The sequence below is a fragment of the Neopelma chrysocephalum genome, unplaced genomic scaffold (assembly GCF_003984885.1).
Source record: "Neopelma chrysocephalum unplaced genomic scaffold, ASM398488v2 Primary Assembly neopelma1_26, whole genome shotgun sequence".
NCBI classification, from domain to species: Eukaryota; Metazoa; Chordata; class Aves; order Passeriformes; family Pipridae; genus Neopelma; species Neopelma chrysocephalum.
This window is the reverse complement of record NW_020897695.1, coordinates 9,000,902-9,019,824: the sequence shown is the minus strand read 5'-3', so window position 1 is coordinate 9,019,824 and position 18,923 is coordinate 9,000,902. Positions and strand designations below refer to the sequence as shown.

Genomic DNA, 18,923 nt, shown 5'->3' with positions numbered 1-18,923 from the left:
ACACCCATCCAGGGATGAATTGGTCCCAGCCGTTCTAACCAGGACATCAATTCCTTCTTCTTGCTACCTCCTAAAAATGCTTTAAGGGTGATTATATACAAGTATAAATTTGAATTATTTCCATGTTCAGTTGGAGAATAGACACATTAGAATTGTGGTGTGCAGTTCATACAGGTTAAAATAAAGATATGTTTCTGGCTCAACCAGTCATAAATTATTCTGTTTCATATTTAAGGTTTTAGTTTCCTTACATTTTTCTTTTTTTAAATTTCTTTGTAATTTTAGGTTTGAATATTAAAATCTATTAATGAATCTTTTTGGAATAATCCTTGAGCCTTTTTGTTACCCGAAAGAGTAAATAAAGATAGATCTTCATCTTTTCTGAAATTACATTCTCTTTATAATTGCAATGCCACGAATCCAGAATAGCTACATTAGAAGTTGTGGAGCAACAAGAAAATCTAGAGCAATGTTAATGGAGATTTTTAGACCTGCTTTAAATTTTTTAAGTGTTTGTTTAAAGTTGAGTATCTAGAGAAAAATCACGTAGGCAGTGATGCATGTTTCAAATAAATGTCTCACAGACATTGATAAAAAAGGTCGCTGTATGAGTGAGTCAAAAGACTTTTCTTATTGACTTGGAGGTAAAGATGCAGAATCTAGGCCTAGTATTTAAAATATCTGCAAAGCCCCCTCATGGCTGTGTGCTGCTGAGAACAACCAGTCAGATTTTCGTCAGAAGCACAGCACTCACACTGCATGCCAGTCTCTTGTGTGTCTGTGTATAGCTGATGGAAAGAAGGATGTATTTGGAATCTGTGTTGAACCTTAGGTGAGTCGAATAGATGTGGCTGGACCCATCTCCAGTGGCTGTAGGAGTACAATGAATAGTCTCCCTGTAGCTGAACTAAAATTAGGTGGGATAAGCCTGGGCCATATTCTGAACCATGGACAGTTGATAGTGTTTGAAAAGAATTAACTTTCTTCTTCCAATTTTGCCTCATGTTAAACTAATGTAAAAATGTCTGCGAATATCTTTAAGTCAATTTACTGTTTGAAAAATTACTGTAGGTGTCAGATGTTAATAGATTCCCAGTAGATGGACAAATGCCCAGTAATAAATTGGGTTTATGATCCGGAAGACCAATCATTCTGTTAAGATGTGATTAATGTTATGAACCTCTCAGTGGTTCCCAGAAGTTCTATCAGTATTTTTTCTATTTTTCACATTCTATGGAGTGTTGAATGGATTGCTATTTCTCTATTTTTTGTTAAAAGTTTCTAGCTGCATTAATAAGAGAACAGGATATGGGGAAAGACTGAAAGCTTTCCATGTAAGTGATGTCAGTCATACATGTATATACAAGTGTACTGTGGTAAAATGAGCAGGCTGTAGTTCATAATGTGATATTTTTTCACTCAGTACCACTAGAAATAGATTTAATAAAATAATATGTGAGCAGGTACAGTGAGACTAAGTCTCTGCCATTCAGCAAGACTGTACAAGAAACACAGGGAAGAACTGGATTTTTATCTTTGTTTTTAAGCAGGCTTACCTCCTTCTAGCCTTATAGGCAAGAATATGATATTTTTGAAAGCTTTGAGAATCTACAGTCCTCTGGAAGGCCTGGATTCTTGTTGAATGATTTACACTTTATAGAGGCTGAGTTATAAAAATGAGTACTGCTGTTTGGGCCTGCTGTAACTGTGAAGGAAAAAAGGTACAGTACAGACAGAACCAAGTAAAATTCTGTCTAATTTAGGACTTTTCATGTATCATTAATGGGCATCAGGATTGTCTACTGTAAATGCTCTCACAAGCTGTTACTAAGAATAGCCTATATGAATGTCAGTGGTGTTATTTCCAGATTTACAATGATTTATCTCATTTCAGAATATTTTCTGATCCCAAAAATCTTTGCCTTAGGGAAACTATTTTCATTAAATATGAAATGATAAAGCTGGTGATTCTTAGGAAGAGCAAAAGGGCAAAAGGGAGAACATCAACATAAAATTAGTGAGATTCAGGAAGATAAATTTCAATAAAGTCAGAAATAGTAGATAAGCTCTCACATGGAGATAAACCAGAAGAGGTAAAGGGAGTTATGGAAAATATTATTTTAAGAAGATAATACTAGTAAGTCCAAACTGTCATAGCAGTCAACCTGTTCAACAGCCTGAGTGCAGAGCTATAACAAGCTTATTTTGTTCACATTATGGTATTTATACAAGCATTCCAGTTGCTTATTTTATTCTAATCTACATCTATGATGCCTTTCTTAATAACTTGGTTTTATCATCAATATGCACTCAAGTTCCAGCACTTACATATGTCATGTATTGTCTTCACGCAGCTTTAAGTACTATATATGAATATTTCTTCCCTGATGGTCCTTACTTCGACTCTTCTTTTTTTTTTCCTATTAGACGCCAGTACAGAAAATCAGGTTTGACTTATTAGCCTGTGCTTAAGTAATTAGTTTAATCACTGTGAACACTGTGATTTCCATCATTCAGCTGAAAGTGATTTGCTGCATATGAAACAGAGTAGTTTTCTCATACCTTGTTATCAATTACATTAGGTGGGACACAGGTGACAATATTAATGTTTAAACCTACCCTGCATTGATCTCAGCTGGATTTGTCATCAGCAAAACATCCCAGTCTAGTTTGATCAATCTACCTTCCTTCTGTAGTCTCATGGATGGAGGAGAAGCAGTTAACTTTATTGTGTATTTGCAATATCTAATCAAAAAGCCAGAGAAACATGCCAAGCTGCAGCTCTGGTAGTGAGTGCAAAACTGGCTGGAAAATCATACCCAGAGAGCAATTACAGGTGGTTCACTGAAAGGGGAAAATTTTTTGAGCAGGATTCCACAAATGTCTGTCCTAGGTTAGAAGTTATCTGTTATTTTCATTAAATAACTTGGATGAAAAAGAATACACTGACAATTTGAAAATGATTTAAAACTGCTGCAAGAGGCAGTGGAAGGACAGGATTAGAAATCAAAGAGATTTTGACAATTTGGAGAAAAAAGTGGAAAAACTAGGCTGCAGTTCAATAAAGATAGTCACTCATTCATGACTCATGGCTAGGCTTTGCAAACGAAGATTTAGGAAAGGCTCTATCCACGTTTGTTACAAGCACGCTGGTGGCTAATAAGGCCAATACGAGATAGACAAGTCCGATTGCAAAAGGCACAGCAGAAAGACTCCTTAGGTGGTATATTCTGCAAGACACGATTCTTTCTGCGTTGTCTTTTCTCCTAGAGAGTGATCCTGCGTGCATTCTCAAAGGAAGCAGCAGCGTTATAGATGGTGTGTCTCCAGGCCTCTCGGTTTGAGACCAGAGTAGACCAGTTATGTTGATCAATATGGCCAAGGCTGAGATGTTGTTTCAGGGAGTCCTTGTATCTTTTCTTCGGGGCTCCTCTCTTGCAGCAGGCAGTGGCAAGTTCACCATAAAGCAAGATCTTAGGTATTCTAAGCTCTAATAATCAAGTGCACAAATACAGGCTGGGTATTATTGGCTAGACAGCAGATCTTTAGAAAAAGATCTAGGCTTTGCAGTACTTCACAAATCAGTGATATTTTCAAATAAAGTTAAACGTATTTCAGAATTGAATAAAGAAGATACATAAAATGATTCTTCCTGGTATGTACTCCATGCTTTATCTAGGTTGTGTCCAAATAAAAAGATGCATTTCAAGAAGGTTAAGGACCTACAGGAGAAAGATTAGAAAATGAGAAAGTGATGCAGATAAACAGAACCATATCTAGAAATCATGACCAATGAGGAAAGATGGAAAGCACTGACGTTATTTAAACTAGAAAGGACAAAGTGACAATACATAATAGTCTATAGATGCTTTAAAAAAGAGAGGAATAGTCTGTTTCCCTGACCACTGGAGGTGTGACTAGAGGTGACACTGTTTAGGTCTGACACTTTAAATTGAAAACAGTTTGTTACTGTTAAACACAAATTAAGTGGCTAAATTATACAGCCTCCATCATTAGAGGTCTTTAAAACCAAAGACAATTATTCTCAGTTGTCTTAGGTGTCTTCTCATTTGTGGTGGGGTTTTTTTTGGTGGTGGTGGGTTTTTTGTTTTCTTTTTGCCAGCCCTGGATCCCTAAGCACTTGATCTTAGAATTGGGTGAAGAAACATGGATCACAAATTCATCTTGTACTACTGTGGTTCAAGGAGAGATTGAAAGATGGTGAAGATGCCTGGACCTCCAGTACTATCATTCCTCTCTTCTAGACCTCCAGCAGTAGTTTTTAAAACAAAGGCAGAAAGTAGTGCTAGTAGTGCTGTGGAGGCAGACATTGCTGGTGCCTCTCTGCATCTTATTTTTCATTTTCATGCTAATTACAAGCCATGTATTCATTGATTAATGACTTCTAGAAAAGACAAGCATTTGACAGAAATGAGATGTGTATGTCGATCCTGCCTTTGGGAGTGGCACACTGTTGAGATGACCTCTTGAGTGCCTTTCTAATCCTGTTTTTCAGAGACAGTGTGAAAATTTCAACTTTTTAAAACACAGATACCTTTAGATGCAGATTTCATGAAATTTATTATCTTTTAATGTGTTGTTTATAAATTATGAAAGTCAGGGAATAACTTAGTGATTGTTTTGACTTTATTGAATCATAGAATGAAAAGAGTAAAATTTTCTATGAATAGGAAGTTCAGTTTGATTGTCTTCCCATAACATGGCAAATTTGGACCAGCTGGAGAAACATAGCTCGAAGTCATGGTTCTGCAGGTAGAATAATTTCCTACCTTAGGTCCCAGCTGTAGATTGAGTGGCAGCCCTTGTCTCAGCAAGGATGTTGTGAGCATGACAATGTAAAATATGATGTGGTGCATTAATGTACTGCATAAATGAGAATGATGTGTTAAGACAAGTTAATAACCTTTCATTTCCCCTGTGAGCCTTTACTGTTCCTGTCTCCCAGAGATAACAGATCTTATTCCTGATGTATGGCCTATGAAGCAAATACTGATGCTAAATTTGTATGTCATCTATCACATCTGTTTTTTTTAAGGGGGAAAAAAAAGGAGAAAAGCTAAACAAGCATATATTCTCCATGCTTAGGTCCGGAATCTTTACATCAATGATTTTTTTTCCCCTTCATTAGCACAAAATATATGAATCTTTTTTTTAAAATAAGCTGAGTCCAGATGTTTTGTGGACTGATGCCTTCTGTGCATCTCTGAAAAGCCTTGCTTACTTCACAGATAGTTTGCTTAAGTGTATTCCACCTGCATGAACATTGAAAATCCTCTTACTTATTTATTTATTTATCAATAATTTCTCAAATGCACTGTATGACATGTCTGCTGTTTGCATGATCTCTCCAACTTTCCCCTGTGGATAAGTATTGTTGTCTGAGAACTGAAGATTCACAGCACCTGATGGGTGAAATCTGATCCCTGCAGAATTCATGAATAAGGATCACATTCCCTGACTCTGATTGTCCAGAAATTAAACTTGTGTAATAAAAGCTTGTTGTCTGAGTTCCTTCTATTGGAGACATATATCTGCAAAAGGTGTCACCCAAAGATGGGTGTCTAGAGTAGATGACACTCAATAAGGAGATTCAGTAGAGAGTTCTTCTCTACAGAGAAGGCCTAAATGACTCTCAGAGTACACTATGAGTTGTTAACTGACCTGAGGGAGATGTGATTAGTCTTAAACCATTTTAAGGTCAGTTGGGTTGCTGGTAACAGAAATGCTGCTGTTGCACACTCCCTGACTGTGCTTTTCATATGTGTGGAAAATCCAAGCCTGGACTTTGCAACTGGCAGAGCTTTTACATCGTCTGCTGTTTCCTTGTTAATTTCTCAGGAAGGAAATGGCTCGCAGGAAGAAAATATGCAAAATGGGGCTTTCTGCTCTCACTGTTGAGGTTAAGGCTGGGGGAAAGGAAGCAACTCTATTCCATATCAGGCATGAGTCTGGTTATGCAAGGACACTTACACAGAAGGGCCAGTCTAGTTTGTGGCTTATGCAGTGGCACAAACCATCAACTCCTCTGTTTTAGGCACAGCCCCAGGCTGCCATCTTTATTTCAGTAGGTGATACTAAAGGCAAAATTTAGCCCACTGACCATGTAGTAAACTAAGTTTTAAAAGAGATAAGACATCTTTAGAAATTATTAGTAGAACTTTATACAAATAATATTGTCTTGGCTCTGTAAATGTTCTAACAGGCTTCTTGGGGTGGCTCGGCTTTGATATCAAGGAAGCATTGCAGACTTCTTCATGGCATCCACAGGTAAGTCAGTTTAGTTCATGGGCTCACTTACCAGGGACTGAGATGGAAGTTGTGTGGCCTGTTGGCTTCCATAAATAGAAATTACTTAGTTGGAGAGATTTCTTAACCTATCGTGGAAGTGGGGAGCTGGGAAATCTGATTTGTCTGCTTGGATTGTTTGGCCATTTTTGATTCTTTAGTACCCATGATTATAAGTGCAATTTATAATTTTTGCAGGGCTGATTCTGTTGCCTGGAATCCCCATAAAATGTTGTTGGCAGGAATACAGTGCTGTGCTCTTCTGGTGAAAGACAACTCTGTAAGTCCTCCTGTCCTTTTTTTTTTTTTGTACTGCAGTAGGCTGTCACTGCTGTTATATGGAAGCAGAAATAATTAGAAAACAGCTGCAAGTCATTTTTACTATACCACAGTGCAAAGGCTGAATTATATTATTTTGAATTTCACCACTAAATTCATTTTAATAAAGGGTGAATAAAAGAGCAGGATCCAAGTCACTGTACCCACAAGTGGTCAAATTTTGCAGCTGGTGCCTTAGCTAGTTAACTTCTGTACATGATTTACATTCAGAATTGAGTATTTTGTCTCCTGGGCCTGCAACACTTAAACACAGAGCTCATCAAAGTCCTCAGAATAGGTGTTATCCATCGGGACTGCAGCAGTACTGCGTCTCTGTTTCAAGTAGGCAGAGCTTGTCTTCCCATCCCCTTATACAGGTGCACCAAAGTGGGAGAGGGATAGAAGGCAGATCACATCCAGGAGAAGGTGCTGAGCCTTCTTTGCTCACTCTACCAGTTCTTCCTCATCACCAGGGTGATTTAGACTTTCCTAAAGCCATGACTAATTTAAAGGTCTAGCAAGCAAACAACAGAGCTTTGATCTCAAGATGAGTCTGCAATATAGTAAAAATCCCTGCTTTTATCTTTGTGGAATTCTTTTATCTTAATAAAGAAACCAGTAAGAGGTCAATTATTTCAAGCTCCATTTCAAACTCAGAACTGCTAAAACTTATACCCATTTACCACCATCAGGGTTGAGTTTCACCTTATATAGGTTATAAATGACTGAACATCATGAAGATATGGAGCCCTGGAGGTTTGCACCACTATTTTGTGACCATGGTTTGTAAATTACTCTGTCAAAACTACTGATATTTTCTATTCAACTGCTAGGGTTAGCGATCCATGTAATTTGTTACTAACTTCTAGTAGTAAGAACTGATGAGGACCAAAGACCATAGTTGCTAATTGGCACTCTCTTGGAGCTGATCGCTCTAAGTCAGAGGTGATACATGGCAGGACAGCAAGGAGAAGTGTGCCTCCTCATCTCCTTAGGCTAGAGCCTGTAGGATTAAAGAGGATTAGACCTCAAGATTACTGTCCATCACTTTATTTTTATTCCAGGATGAAAAACAAACAGAATGACATTATTGACTAAGATTAATATGGTGTCTTAATTGCAGGCTTTGGAAGATTTCATTGCTGTATTTTTAACTAATTAGCCCTAGTACATAGATATAGCCCCAGGTAATGATTAGACTACTTGGACTGCATAATAGAAATTTCTCAGGAAGAAAGAGGAAAGAAATGAAGAAGTTTGAAATGTTCTAGCTACTCAAGCATTTAGAGTCACTTTTTGAGCACTGTTCCAGCTTCAGGGCTCTAGCAGCCATGCTATATTCTCCTTCTGTGCAGTGTAATGTCTCTTAGAGCACTCCTATTCCACTTGTAAACCACAGCTGGGCAATGTTGTATTGGAAATATTTGTAAAGATGAATTCTAGGTCACTGAGGGGTGAAAACACAAGTATCACTGATCATAGATCCTGTTGTATAGCAAGACATGTTCTGGAAAGTAGATGATTTCTTTGCATTGAATAGAAAGGGCATTTTACTCTGTGTTTAATTCCTGGAAAATTGACACTTACTCATTTTGTGTATGTGCCAATGCAGTCTTTATATGCAAAGAGACACACATACAAATTTGAGTACTTTCTTATTAACTAGCTGGAATATAAATCCATAAGAAAAAAAGATCAAATGCATATTTAAGACACTTTGACAGAAAAGTGTTGCTTCACTTTGATCCTCTCCATAACCAGAATAGGCAGCTGAATCCAGTTTTCCATTAAAAATGTTATTTTCACACCAGTAAGAGAAGGAAAGAGCATGTGTATAATTTTCTCACTTGAGAGCTTGTTCCACTGCTCCTAAAATACATAAATATCTATGGCTGCAAATGAAGCACACATTTACACGTGAACATAATTCCTTTGCATTGTGGTTAGGATGCCTGAGTGGGAACTGGAAGAGTTTGGCACACATTGCTCTGCCAGTGAATGTTCAAAGAACTTCAGGTGGTTGCTGAAATGCTGAATTCTGCAAGAAATCAGAACAGCAAAATGTTAATCATGAATGTTAAGTCCTATTTATGAATCACGCCCTATCTCCCTTTGAAAGACTGATTAAGGAAGTTTAGTTACTCTGTCTTCCCATTTGCTTTGAGGTCCATTTGGAAACTGTGGAGTACCTCAGAATTAGGCTTAGTTGATTATAAGTAAGCAAATTAATCCCCTTCAGTTTTTCTTTCTCTCTTTCATACTTTCTGTATGAAAAGATAACCTTTAGAAGGTGTCATCACATTTCAGTTGTTGTGGTAACACTGTAATTTTGCTTTAGCAAAAGTAATAGTGACTAGTTTTGTTTGGTTTGGGTTTTTTTGCCACTTAGCCCCAATATGGTTTAGCATTGTTAATAGGCTTAAGACATTGTAGCTGGCCTGTTAGAATAAAACATTGTATTTAAATATTTTCCCATGCAGATTTAAAAAAAAGAAAAAAGAATAAACTGCAGTGACATGCTGATAAAAGAGTATCTTCCAGCCTTAGTGAAACAAAACTGGAATATTTCTAAAGAAAGTAGAGATAGAAAACAGAAATACGTGTTTGACTTGATTAGATGGGAGAAGTATTTTCACCAAAGGGAAAGAGAGATTGGTTAATCCTCTGTAAAAGCTCAGATCAATGACAGTAGTTCTTCAGTGCTTAAAGCACTCAAGAAGTGCACAGTTATTCCTTTTTCACTGCCATGCCCACTTTCATCACTTCTCTAATAAGATAGTCTTACTCAGAAAACGCTTGTATTGCTGAGGCATGAATTGCAGTGACTGTTTAAATACAAAGCTAGATGGACCAATAATCTCAAAACATTAGTGAAGTCAGTTTTGCTCTCGTATGTTCTTAAAGTGCTATGAATCAGTCTTGGGTTGTACATACTCCCTTAAAACCACAGAGCTACTACAATTTGTCCTTGCTATAATCCATATCGGTGTAAATATTATCACCATATAAATAGAGAACTATTGTTTACCATCACTGCCAGTGACTCATTAGAGTGAAGCACTAGGTTAGGTAATTAAGAATCAATTCTAAGCAATGAGCAGAATTTTCACTTATTAGTTAAAAATAAAGTCTCAGTGTAGCTAATTAAATCTCAGTTTAACAAGAATATAATTGATAAAGGTGATGGTAGCCATCTACAGTGTAATCTCTTCCTCATCATTAGCAACATCATAGAGATATCTACCTCCCTGATTCCTTTCCAGGGCACCTACAGGAAATACCCTATTCTCATTGCTTTTCACTTGGGGTTAGTGCAACTGAGAGCTCTTCTCACCTCTTGAAGTGAATTCCTAGAATGACCTTTCACACTGCACTGCTTTTGAGAATTTTCAAGTGTGATGTTCATACTGCTTCAGATAAGGCAAATCAGGGAGATGTTTGTCTTGGGGAAAAAGATATTTTGTTAATGAAATTGAAATTCACTTTTAACTAGCAATTAAAATGGAAAGAGATCAGAAGACTTGCTGTAGGTAACTCTGTTCAATGAGAAAAATATGTTGAATTATGAAAATGGAGCTCTAGGTTTCAGTATCAATAATTATTCATTAATTTCCCATTAATTAGAACACACAGCAACTATCGATAGACTTCATCAAAATCAAAAGCTCTTTGAGACTTCACAGTAGACTGGGGCCTCCATGAAAATAGTATTTCCATTATCTAAACTTTAGCAACCTGACTATAAGTCTCTGTAAAAAGGGTAGAAAGATAAAAGGTGCTGAAGAAAGATACTCAAAACTTGTCAAATGGGGCACTTCTAATGAAATTTTTGCAATTCTTCGAAACAGATGGAGCAGCTCAGTTACTGTGTGGAAAACTCTTGGCGTCTTCTTGAGACTGAGAGCATTGAGTTAGAAAACATATTTAAACCATGTTTCTTTCCTTTTTTTTTTTTCTCTTCTGCTTTTCCATAATTTGACTAGGAAAATTGAGATGACTTTTTATGTCTTCAGCATGTAGCAAGTTTCAATCTATTAATTTTGAGACAGCAGCAATCAAAGAGTAACTGCTTTCTTAAGCATAACATTTCTTTTGGATTTTTTTTTTCTTTTCTGCTGTCCTCCCTCCCTCCTTTTTCTGTCTGCTCTAGTAACATGCGTGAGGATGTCACTGTACTTGCCTCTGCAGATTGATAGTAGGCAGTGTCTTCAGCAGGATTTCTTAAGCATGTTGCATTATTAATAAGATAAGCAGATGGAAAAGGATCATCAAGCCAGCATGTCTTGTCAGCTTCGAATGCACCAGGAGCGTAGGACAGTACCTGCCTTTTTGTTTGTTTGTTTTTTTAATGAAATATATTCCCATGAACTGGAGTTCACTCAGGGCCATTGAACTATTTGTTCTTGTTGCATTGTCACTCTAGAGTTTAAACTATTAAACTCTGCAGCTGTACTGTGATCTTAAGTGAACTTCTCAGTCTTTCTATAATATTACCAATTGAGTTTAGGTTTCTTGTGACAAACAACAGTTATTATTTTTCAGAGGACAGGCATGAGGGGAACTAATATTCTGTGATGTCCTCTATTGTGTAGCTGCATTGCATTCTGATAAAACAGAAGATAGTCCCACATTGATCACTACGCTCACGACAGAAACACTATGCAAATATTTAAGTCAGCAAGAGACAAAGACATTAACTTAAATTTGTGGATAGATGAAGCTGCCTTTTTTTGCTTGTTTGTTTGTTTGGTGTTTATTTGTTTTTTAAGACCATGTTGAGTAAACTTATTTATTCCCCGAAAATCAAGGTATGTAGATTTAATGAATAGAGCACAATGGCTTCACAGAATTACTCCTGTTCCTTGTTGGGCAGCTGCTAGCCAGAGAACACGAAGCTGTAAAAAACCTGTAAAGTATGGATGCTTCAGTGCTTGACTGTTTGGTTTCTAATGTCCCTTTTCTGCCTTTCTTTCTCTGAGAAAGTTGGAAAGTAAGTGTGAGAATCTTATATGTTACAAAACACTGTACCCAGCACTGGCTTTCAAGCTGTGGCTACCCTGTGCTGCAGCTGCACATTATCGCTGATGATTGCAAAGGGAGAGCGGATGCTGGCCCTTTTTTCCCCCAAGCAGTCACATAAACTATCTTTTCACAAGGCTGAATGTGCTGGACCTATGACTAAAGAGTTCAGACTGAATTTGCTGTACTTTTAGCAAATCAGCAATATTATAATGAGATTGTCAAACCCTTACAGAAGCTGTGGAGCAACCTTTGGTGGCGTTCTCCTTTTGTGCTCTTACAAATAGGTGTGTAGGTGGGTTTTTTTGTTTGTGTTGCTTTTAGTATTGATGGAGGGAATTGAAAAGTCTAGGAGAGAGGCAGAGTTATTCTGTATATGCCAGTGGGTTAATTATCTTTTGGTGTTTTTTGGTCTTGACCTTTTTCCTCTATTTTATTGCCAGTCCCGAAGTTATCAGTAGTGTATTGTAATGTAGATCAAGAATGATACCTCTGTTATAGGAATATGACACTTTGATTAAGAGTGATGTCAGACCTGTCTGCCATTTCAAAATCAGACTTGCAGCAGATGCAGAGAAAAGAATGAAATGTGAAATACTTTTTCTGTTGGTTCAAATTGAACAGTGATGTTGAACTGGAAAATGAGTTGTGGTCTTCTGTTTAGCAACTTGTGTCTTGCTGTCCACTTCTGTTCCTTGTCTGTTCTGCACAGGTTCAACTGTCACTTAAATAGGTGTTTCCAGATCTGAATCAGATGCAGTGGCCATGCTTTTAAACTCATCTAAATTTCTATTCTAGTATTATAGGTTGTGTTTTATTTTTCTTACCCACTTCACTGACAAATCTATAACCTTTTCTTTCTTCTGGGCCCCTTGTAGGGCCACCCTCATCTTTGATTTTGTAACCTGCTTTCTGCCAGCCCTTCTCTCTACCTCACAGTATTACAGAATATATTTTGATATTTCATTCTTCAGCCAATGGCCAGTCCTATGCCACTTCTTTTCCTCTGTACCTTTAAACCTATAACAGCCTCTGTGCTTTCTGTTTCACAGCCTTGTTCTCTGCTGGAACTTGCCATATTACTCATTAATCTTTGTCTGTTTTCTGCTGCTCATCTCTGCTCGGGCAGCCTCTTAGAAACTGGAGGCTGGAGATCGCTGAATAAAAATAATTTTATTAACAAACCATGATTAGGGTATGTGAAAGTACTTTTCTCAGGTTTATTTTCAAATGTTAAATTTGTCTGAACTGTGAAATGAGACAAAAATTGGTGTTGTACTAATCTCCTTGTGGTGTTTCTGCTCAAACAGTCAGATAGCCTATGCTAAATCTACAGTGATTATTTGCTGGTAAGGGCTAAACATTTATTTTTTGGGGCTGAAATCTTCCTTACCTGCAACTAACCAAAGAAGGAATAGATTGAGCCATTTGTGAACATGTAGGAAGTTCCCTAGGGGCTGTCCTTCCATCTAAAGACTGGAACAGTGGACATAGGTGTCTACTTCTTCTCCTTCTTTCCCATCCATATATGTCTTCGGGCAACTCTTTCTGTAATACCCACTTCCATGATTTCTTGAGATTCTGAGTCAAAATTTCTCTTCAACCAGCCACTCTTCAGTGACATTATGGAGAAAATAATAATAATAAAAAAGTTTGCTTGTTGTCAGTGCTGACTTCACTGGGTTTAAGTTCATCCAGGATTCTTAAAACACACCATAAGCTTTGGAGAGTATCCTGCACATCCAAATCTGTTTTAATAAGCAGCTGGAACAGACAGGAAAAATAAGCTTTGGCTTGTGAAGTGGTTTGATCAGGAAGTCAGGAATCTAAGTCTCTATTGTGTTTCTAATAGGGCCTTCTGAAGAAATGTTACTCTGCTGAGGCTGCATACCTGTTCCAGCAGGACAAGTTCTATGATGTCAGCTATGACACTGGTGACAAGTCCATTCAGTGCAGCAGACGTCCGGATGCATTCAAATTCTGGCTGATGTGGAAAGCATTGGGAACAACAGGCTTGGAGGAGAGAGTAAACAGGGCACTGGCTTTGGCAAGGTACCTCCTCACAGTTTTGAATACGTCTACTCTGTCTAATTCTCCGAAATGCTGACGCTGCTGATACTCTGTATCCCAGAACAGACCACCTTGTTACTTTTTTCCCCTCTCCTTTTGTTTGTGTATAATAGGAGGAACTAATAACAATAATAGTGTTATTACATTTGCTTTAATATTTAGTAGTAATTGTTGCTTTCAGCAATAAGCATAGGTGTTGGTAAACAGTGTTGTCGAACATTTATATTATCTGAACCAGACACAGGATAGACTTACCAATACACCTTCTTCTAACTCAACTGTGTGTTCTGGTGTCAGTGTAAAAACAGCCTCACGTGCCAGGATCTTAGCTGTGTCTAGCAATAAGTGAATTAGCCATTCTCCTGTCACTTCATTCCTCGTGACCAAGGAAATGCAAAAAGCTGATGAGGCAGGGAAATTCATATGAGGACACTGTTAATGTTAGGATGTAGTAGAGGTTCTGACATACTGCTTGTTTTTTCTCCAAAAATTTGTTGAAGTTCTTAATACTTACAGTGTGTTCTGTTAGGGGCAGAAACACCTTTTTCTTGTGATCTTCCCCACACATGTCCTCTTCAATTTCACTAAGTTTTTGGTCTTGCAGAAATGAGTTTCTCAACTGAATTCAGCGAAATGATTGCTAGAAGGTGGTTCTAAAGTGATGGTGATGTCTTGGTTTCTGGAAAGGTGGTTCTAAAGTGATGGTGATGTCTTGGTTTCTGGAAAGAAGCTTCCATACACAGGTGGTTTTCTCTTCTTATAGAAGAAATGATTTTGAAATAAGATAGATAATGTCCCATTAAAAAGAATTAACTTTAAGTATCATGTTTGTTCAGAATTTATACAAGATAAACCACAATGGAAATTTCACCAGACTAGCTACACATTTCCATAAGTCAAATCATTGATATTGACATTTTATTTTTTTATATGAACTAGCAACACAAAAAGAATTGAATGTTTACTTCAATGAAAATTAAAGGAATAGTCTCACTGTAATGAAATTACTTAAATAAAAGGTAAAAATACCCCTGACCTAAATCCAGAGTGGATTTAAAAGGAATTAAAAGAAAGAAGCAAACCCAGAAAAGCTCAAATGATCCGTGACCTTTTTCTTTATTTTCTTTTTTAAAACCACTAATTTTTTTGCCAGTTATATGTTTTTAATATCTTCTGGTTAAGCTGCACCTTGTTTTTGTTCCGAAGCATTGTACTGTTCCTTGTCTGTACAGAGTAAGTAATTCATTCCATTATCAGTAGGGGAATTCAGCCCTATCAAGGTCATTGGCCAAAATTGTTTGACTGACTGTGTAGTGACTAATGACCTTTATGGGATCGATATTTCTGTTTTAATGATAGGATTCAGTTGGTAGCACTTCTAAGGAGCGACTGGCTTGTCTCTTCTGTTTCTTGATTGTTTTTGGTTTTTTTCCATAAAGAAGAAATTTAATTTTTAAACTTTCTGGAACTAGTCTACTGACTATAGAATTTAAGTGCAATATTGTTTTTGTTTTTTTTTTTCCCAGTAGCCAACCAGACCTGCAAAGGTTTTAGGATAATTGCAGGCATGTATTTCTGGTACATCAGACTTTGTTTATTGGCTATTCCAGTAATATCTTTTTGTTCTGGAGTTGTATCATGCTTTCAGGGTATTATTCCAGGAATATCGTGATGCTACCTATTCGGAAAGGCTTACTTTTAAAATAGCTAGAGTAGAGCATCCAGCTGATTGCTTCAGATTTTTTTCGGATTATTTTTTCTGCTCAATTATTTTTAATGCAGGGATGTTGCTTTATGAAGTACACTAAAAAAAACAGAAGTAAATGGCTTTTCAAATACAACTACTGTAAGAACCTCTGCATTTTATGCTTCAGCTTCTTTGAAGTTTTTCTGCGTTTCCTCTTCTGACACCCACTCTTAGCAGACGTATGTCTACTTTCACTGCAGATCTCTGCCCCTTATTTTCTGCAAGGCTTAATCCTAGCAAGTGCCACGTGTCTGTGTACTTCGGTCCTCACTAAAACTCAAGCCCTTCTGACGTTCTACAACTGTGACATGATAATAAAACTTCACTGTCAACTGTGGAAAGATGCACAGAGTAAATTGCTCCACTGCCATCAAATGATCCTGGCAAGATAAATCATGGGCGATGGATTTTTCTAATGGCTGCCTTCTTAGGCTATTGACAGTGTAGTTTAGAACATGATTAACAGTGTTGTGAACTTGACCTACATCAGATAGCCTATGTCAGATGGTGGTATAAAAAAAAAGGCACTTGTGGCAGGAGGGAAAGGTATCAAGCATTGTGAAATAGCTCTAACAATTCAAGACCTCAAAAAAAAAAAAAAGTGATCATGCGTAGATTTCCCTTTTGTGATTTATTAAAGAAAAAATAAATTGAGGGCCACTGTCTTATGAATAGCAAGCTGATGTTGCTGAATATTGGTTTTATGGCACAGACAAGTATCTTCTAATAAACAGGACAAAAGCACCAAGCTTGTTTTACCTAAGACATTTACCCAACAGAAATAGGTTCCCCCCAACATGCTCACATGATATCTACCCTTCTACTTGCCTTTCATCATGCTTCTCTTTCAACCTAAGTGGTAGCCTGGGCATTAACAGCTGGATAACAAACAACTGCATACAGTGGGATCTAAATAGTCATGACAGAAACAACCCAGAACGTTGATATGTTACGGTGAGAGGGAACATCTCAACAGTGCACACCACAACTCCTAGAGCTGCGTGCTCTGGGAACTGGCACTCCACCACAGCGATTGCTTTGCTGGGGTGTGTGCTGAGGTAATGAGTCACAGGCACAGCACTTGTTAATGACAAACACTGTGACAACTCCCTATGCACAACTTTGAAAAATGTGTGCCATCTAGGGTATTGTTTATTGCTTCCCTAGCCAACCTGTTCCTGCAGCATGTCTGCCAAATAGCAGGCATTGCAGATACAACTGGGCTAGAGGTATCCCTGTTGGGGCAAGTTTCAGACACATGGTTAGGACCAATGGGGGTTATTTTGGCAATATTTTTCTTCCTCAAGTAGTGGATAAAAGAATTACTAGTGATGACCAGTAATGTAGCTGCAGGCAGGAAAATGCCAAATAATAAATACAAAGAACAGATTTGTGCAAAATCAGTAGTTAAACTGTGTCAGTTTTATTCCTATTAGACAGCAAATTTTTCATGTAGAAGACTAAAATTCTGTTGACATGGAAAAGCTGTGTGAATTTAAGGTGAATTCATTGGAGTTTTTCTTTGGAAGGCTTTGAGGGGAGGAGAAAAAAGAGAAGTCTCAGCTGTGTCGTCTTTGCTTCAGAATTCCTGTGTGATTGTGCCATGGCAAAGTTGAGGTCATGTTTTAAAAAAATTCTATAAACTGAAGCTGTTTGTGTCAAGTTTTGATTCAAACCCATCTTTCCATTGAATACTTCTGGGTTTTTCATGCTTGTCAGAGGAGAGAGAAAAGAAATTCTCATCTCAGTATGCTAGCATAGGATGTCCAGGGATTATTGTGCATAAGCAGTGGCTCACTGAATGGAAATGTACACTGTTGTGTACAGTGTGGAACAAGGGCAGTACTGGGAAAATTGTTGGGCTTCAAGCATGCTCAAATTTTTAAATTCTGGGCTAAACTAAGAGGTTCTGGTGATAATTTGTAAAGAGCAACATCAATGGAAATTTGCACTGGGAAAGTTCACAACCTAATGCAAATAGGATCAATTTGTGCCGTGTGGCTCCATTGAAAATCTGTGCCTGAGGACAGATTTTGGCTTCTCCTCAATGCTCCTTGGCTGGGTGTAGCCTTCATTTGTTTCCAGGAACTGATAGCTATTGCATTTTCACAGCAGGTAGAAATGAAGTTTAACTCTGTAGTTTCTTTAGTGTGAAAAAAAGAAAAAGGAAAAAACCCCACACGTTAAAGACCTTTTGTTGTTGTTTTCTGTTTGCATTGTTTTGTTCTATGCTTTAAACAGCTGCATTTTTAATTACAGATATCTAGTGGAGGAAATTAAAAAAAGAGAGGGATTTCAGCTTCTTCTGGAGGTAAGTGAACAGGGAACTGAACTGCTGTTGTTATTGGTGGGGAGTGTCTATTGTTTGATTTTTGTTCTCTTTAGTCAATTACCAATATGTATTTGAAGTATATAATTTAATAAGTGTATGTATCCACAGATATGACTGAACACAAATAACATGCACTGTATTCCCTGTTAGGATAGATGAAATACAAAATATAAAAAATATCTTACACTATTCATACAATGCAAATTTTCTCTTTAACTTTGAACACTGCTAATTGACTGAAGAATTTTAGGCCAGCAGCACATGATGAGGTTAGTAAAGTGGCAAGTCAGTAAAAATCTGTCCATTTTTTGTTATTGTGGAATACTCAGATGTGAAAGCTGTTGAGAACAGAGGCTGCTGTTTAGTTCCTGCAGAAATGGGACATCTGGATTAAAAGTGAGATTGAAGGGAGTGCTATAGAGTGGACTATAGCACTTCCTGAGAAGGAAGTACAGCAAGGATTAAGAAAAAGTTTTCAGGAGTGCAGAGGGACAAACAATGAGAATTCAAAGAAAGACTGCTGTCAGGCAGCTAGGCCCAGTTATTTGAGCCCTTTTCCTGAAAGAAAGTTGGGCTTCAGACAAAAAGCTTAGAAAGATGATCCTCTAATACACACAGTGAGGAAAAACTTGTAATGAGAGTTGCTCTATGGCCTGGAAATGCACTTGTGCTTGAGTCATCTTGAACACTTTTGTGCTGTAGGTGCTTACCTGCTTGGGTAAGAGCTGTGACAACATAACTAGAAATAGAGTGTGAAGCATGGCTGGGGGTAGTTTTTTAGGATGAATGGTATTTTCAGAGGGAGATGATATATTTGATGTGTGAAAGGAAACTGAGATAATCAAGAAAGCAACATAGACGATGGCAATATGGTAATATGTGCCATCTGTCTACTCCTGCCATCTGATTTTAGATAGTTTTAAAATAAACCCTGTAACAGCGAGCTAGTGCTTGTGTTTCTGAGGAAGGCACTGCCTTTTCAGTGTCTGTGTTTATGTGTGTACTCAATGCATGCTCTTCGGGGAAAGAAAAGGGACTTTAAGAACTGAGCTTTATTCCATTCAGTGGCAACACACGGCAGGTTTGCAACTCTGTTCCTGCTGACAATGATATTCTTCTTGATGATTAAAT

At 37.6% G+C, this 18,923-nt stretch overlaps 1 protein-coding gene across 2 annotated transcripts in view; it reads left to right on the top strand.

Moving 5' to 3' along the window:
* GADL1 (glutamate decarboxylase like 1) overlaps positions 1-18,923 on the top strand; it is an 82,286-nt gene that overhangs the window by 27,821 nt on the left and 35,542 nt on the right. For both annotated transcript variants that reach the window (XM_027675450.1, XM_027675449.1), the window contains exons 10-13: positions 6,224-6,288; positions 6,505-6,586; positions 13,496-13,695; positions 17,720-17,771. In XM_027675450.1, coding sequence (XP_027531251.1) covers positions 6,224-6,288; positions 6,505-6,586; positions 13,496-13,695; positions 17,720-17,771 — 399 coding nt within the window. The remainder of the gene's footprint in view (positions 1-6,223; positions 6,289-6,504; positions 6,587-13,495; positions 13,696-17,719; positions 17,772-18,923) is intronic.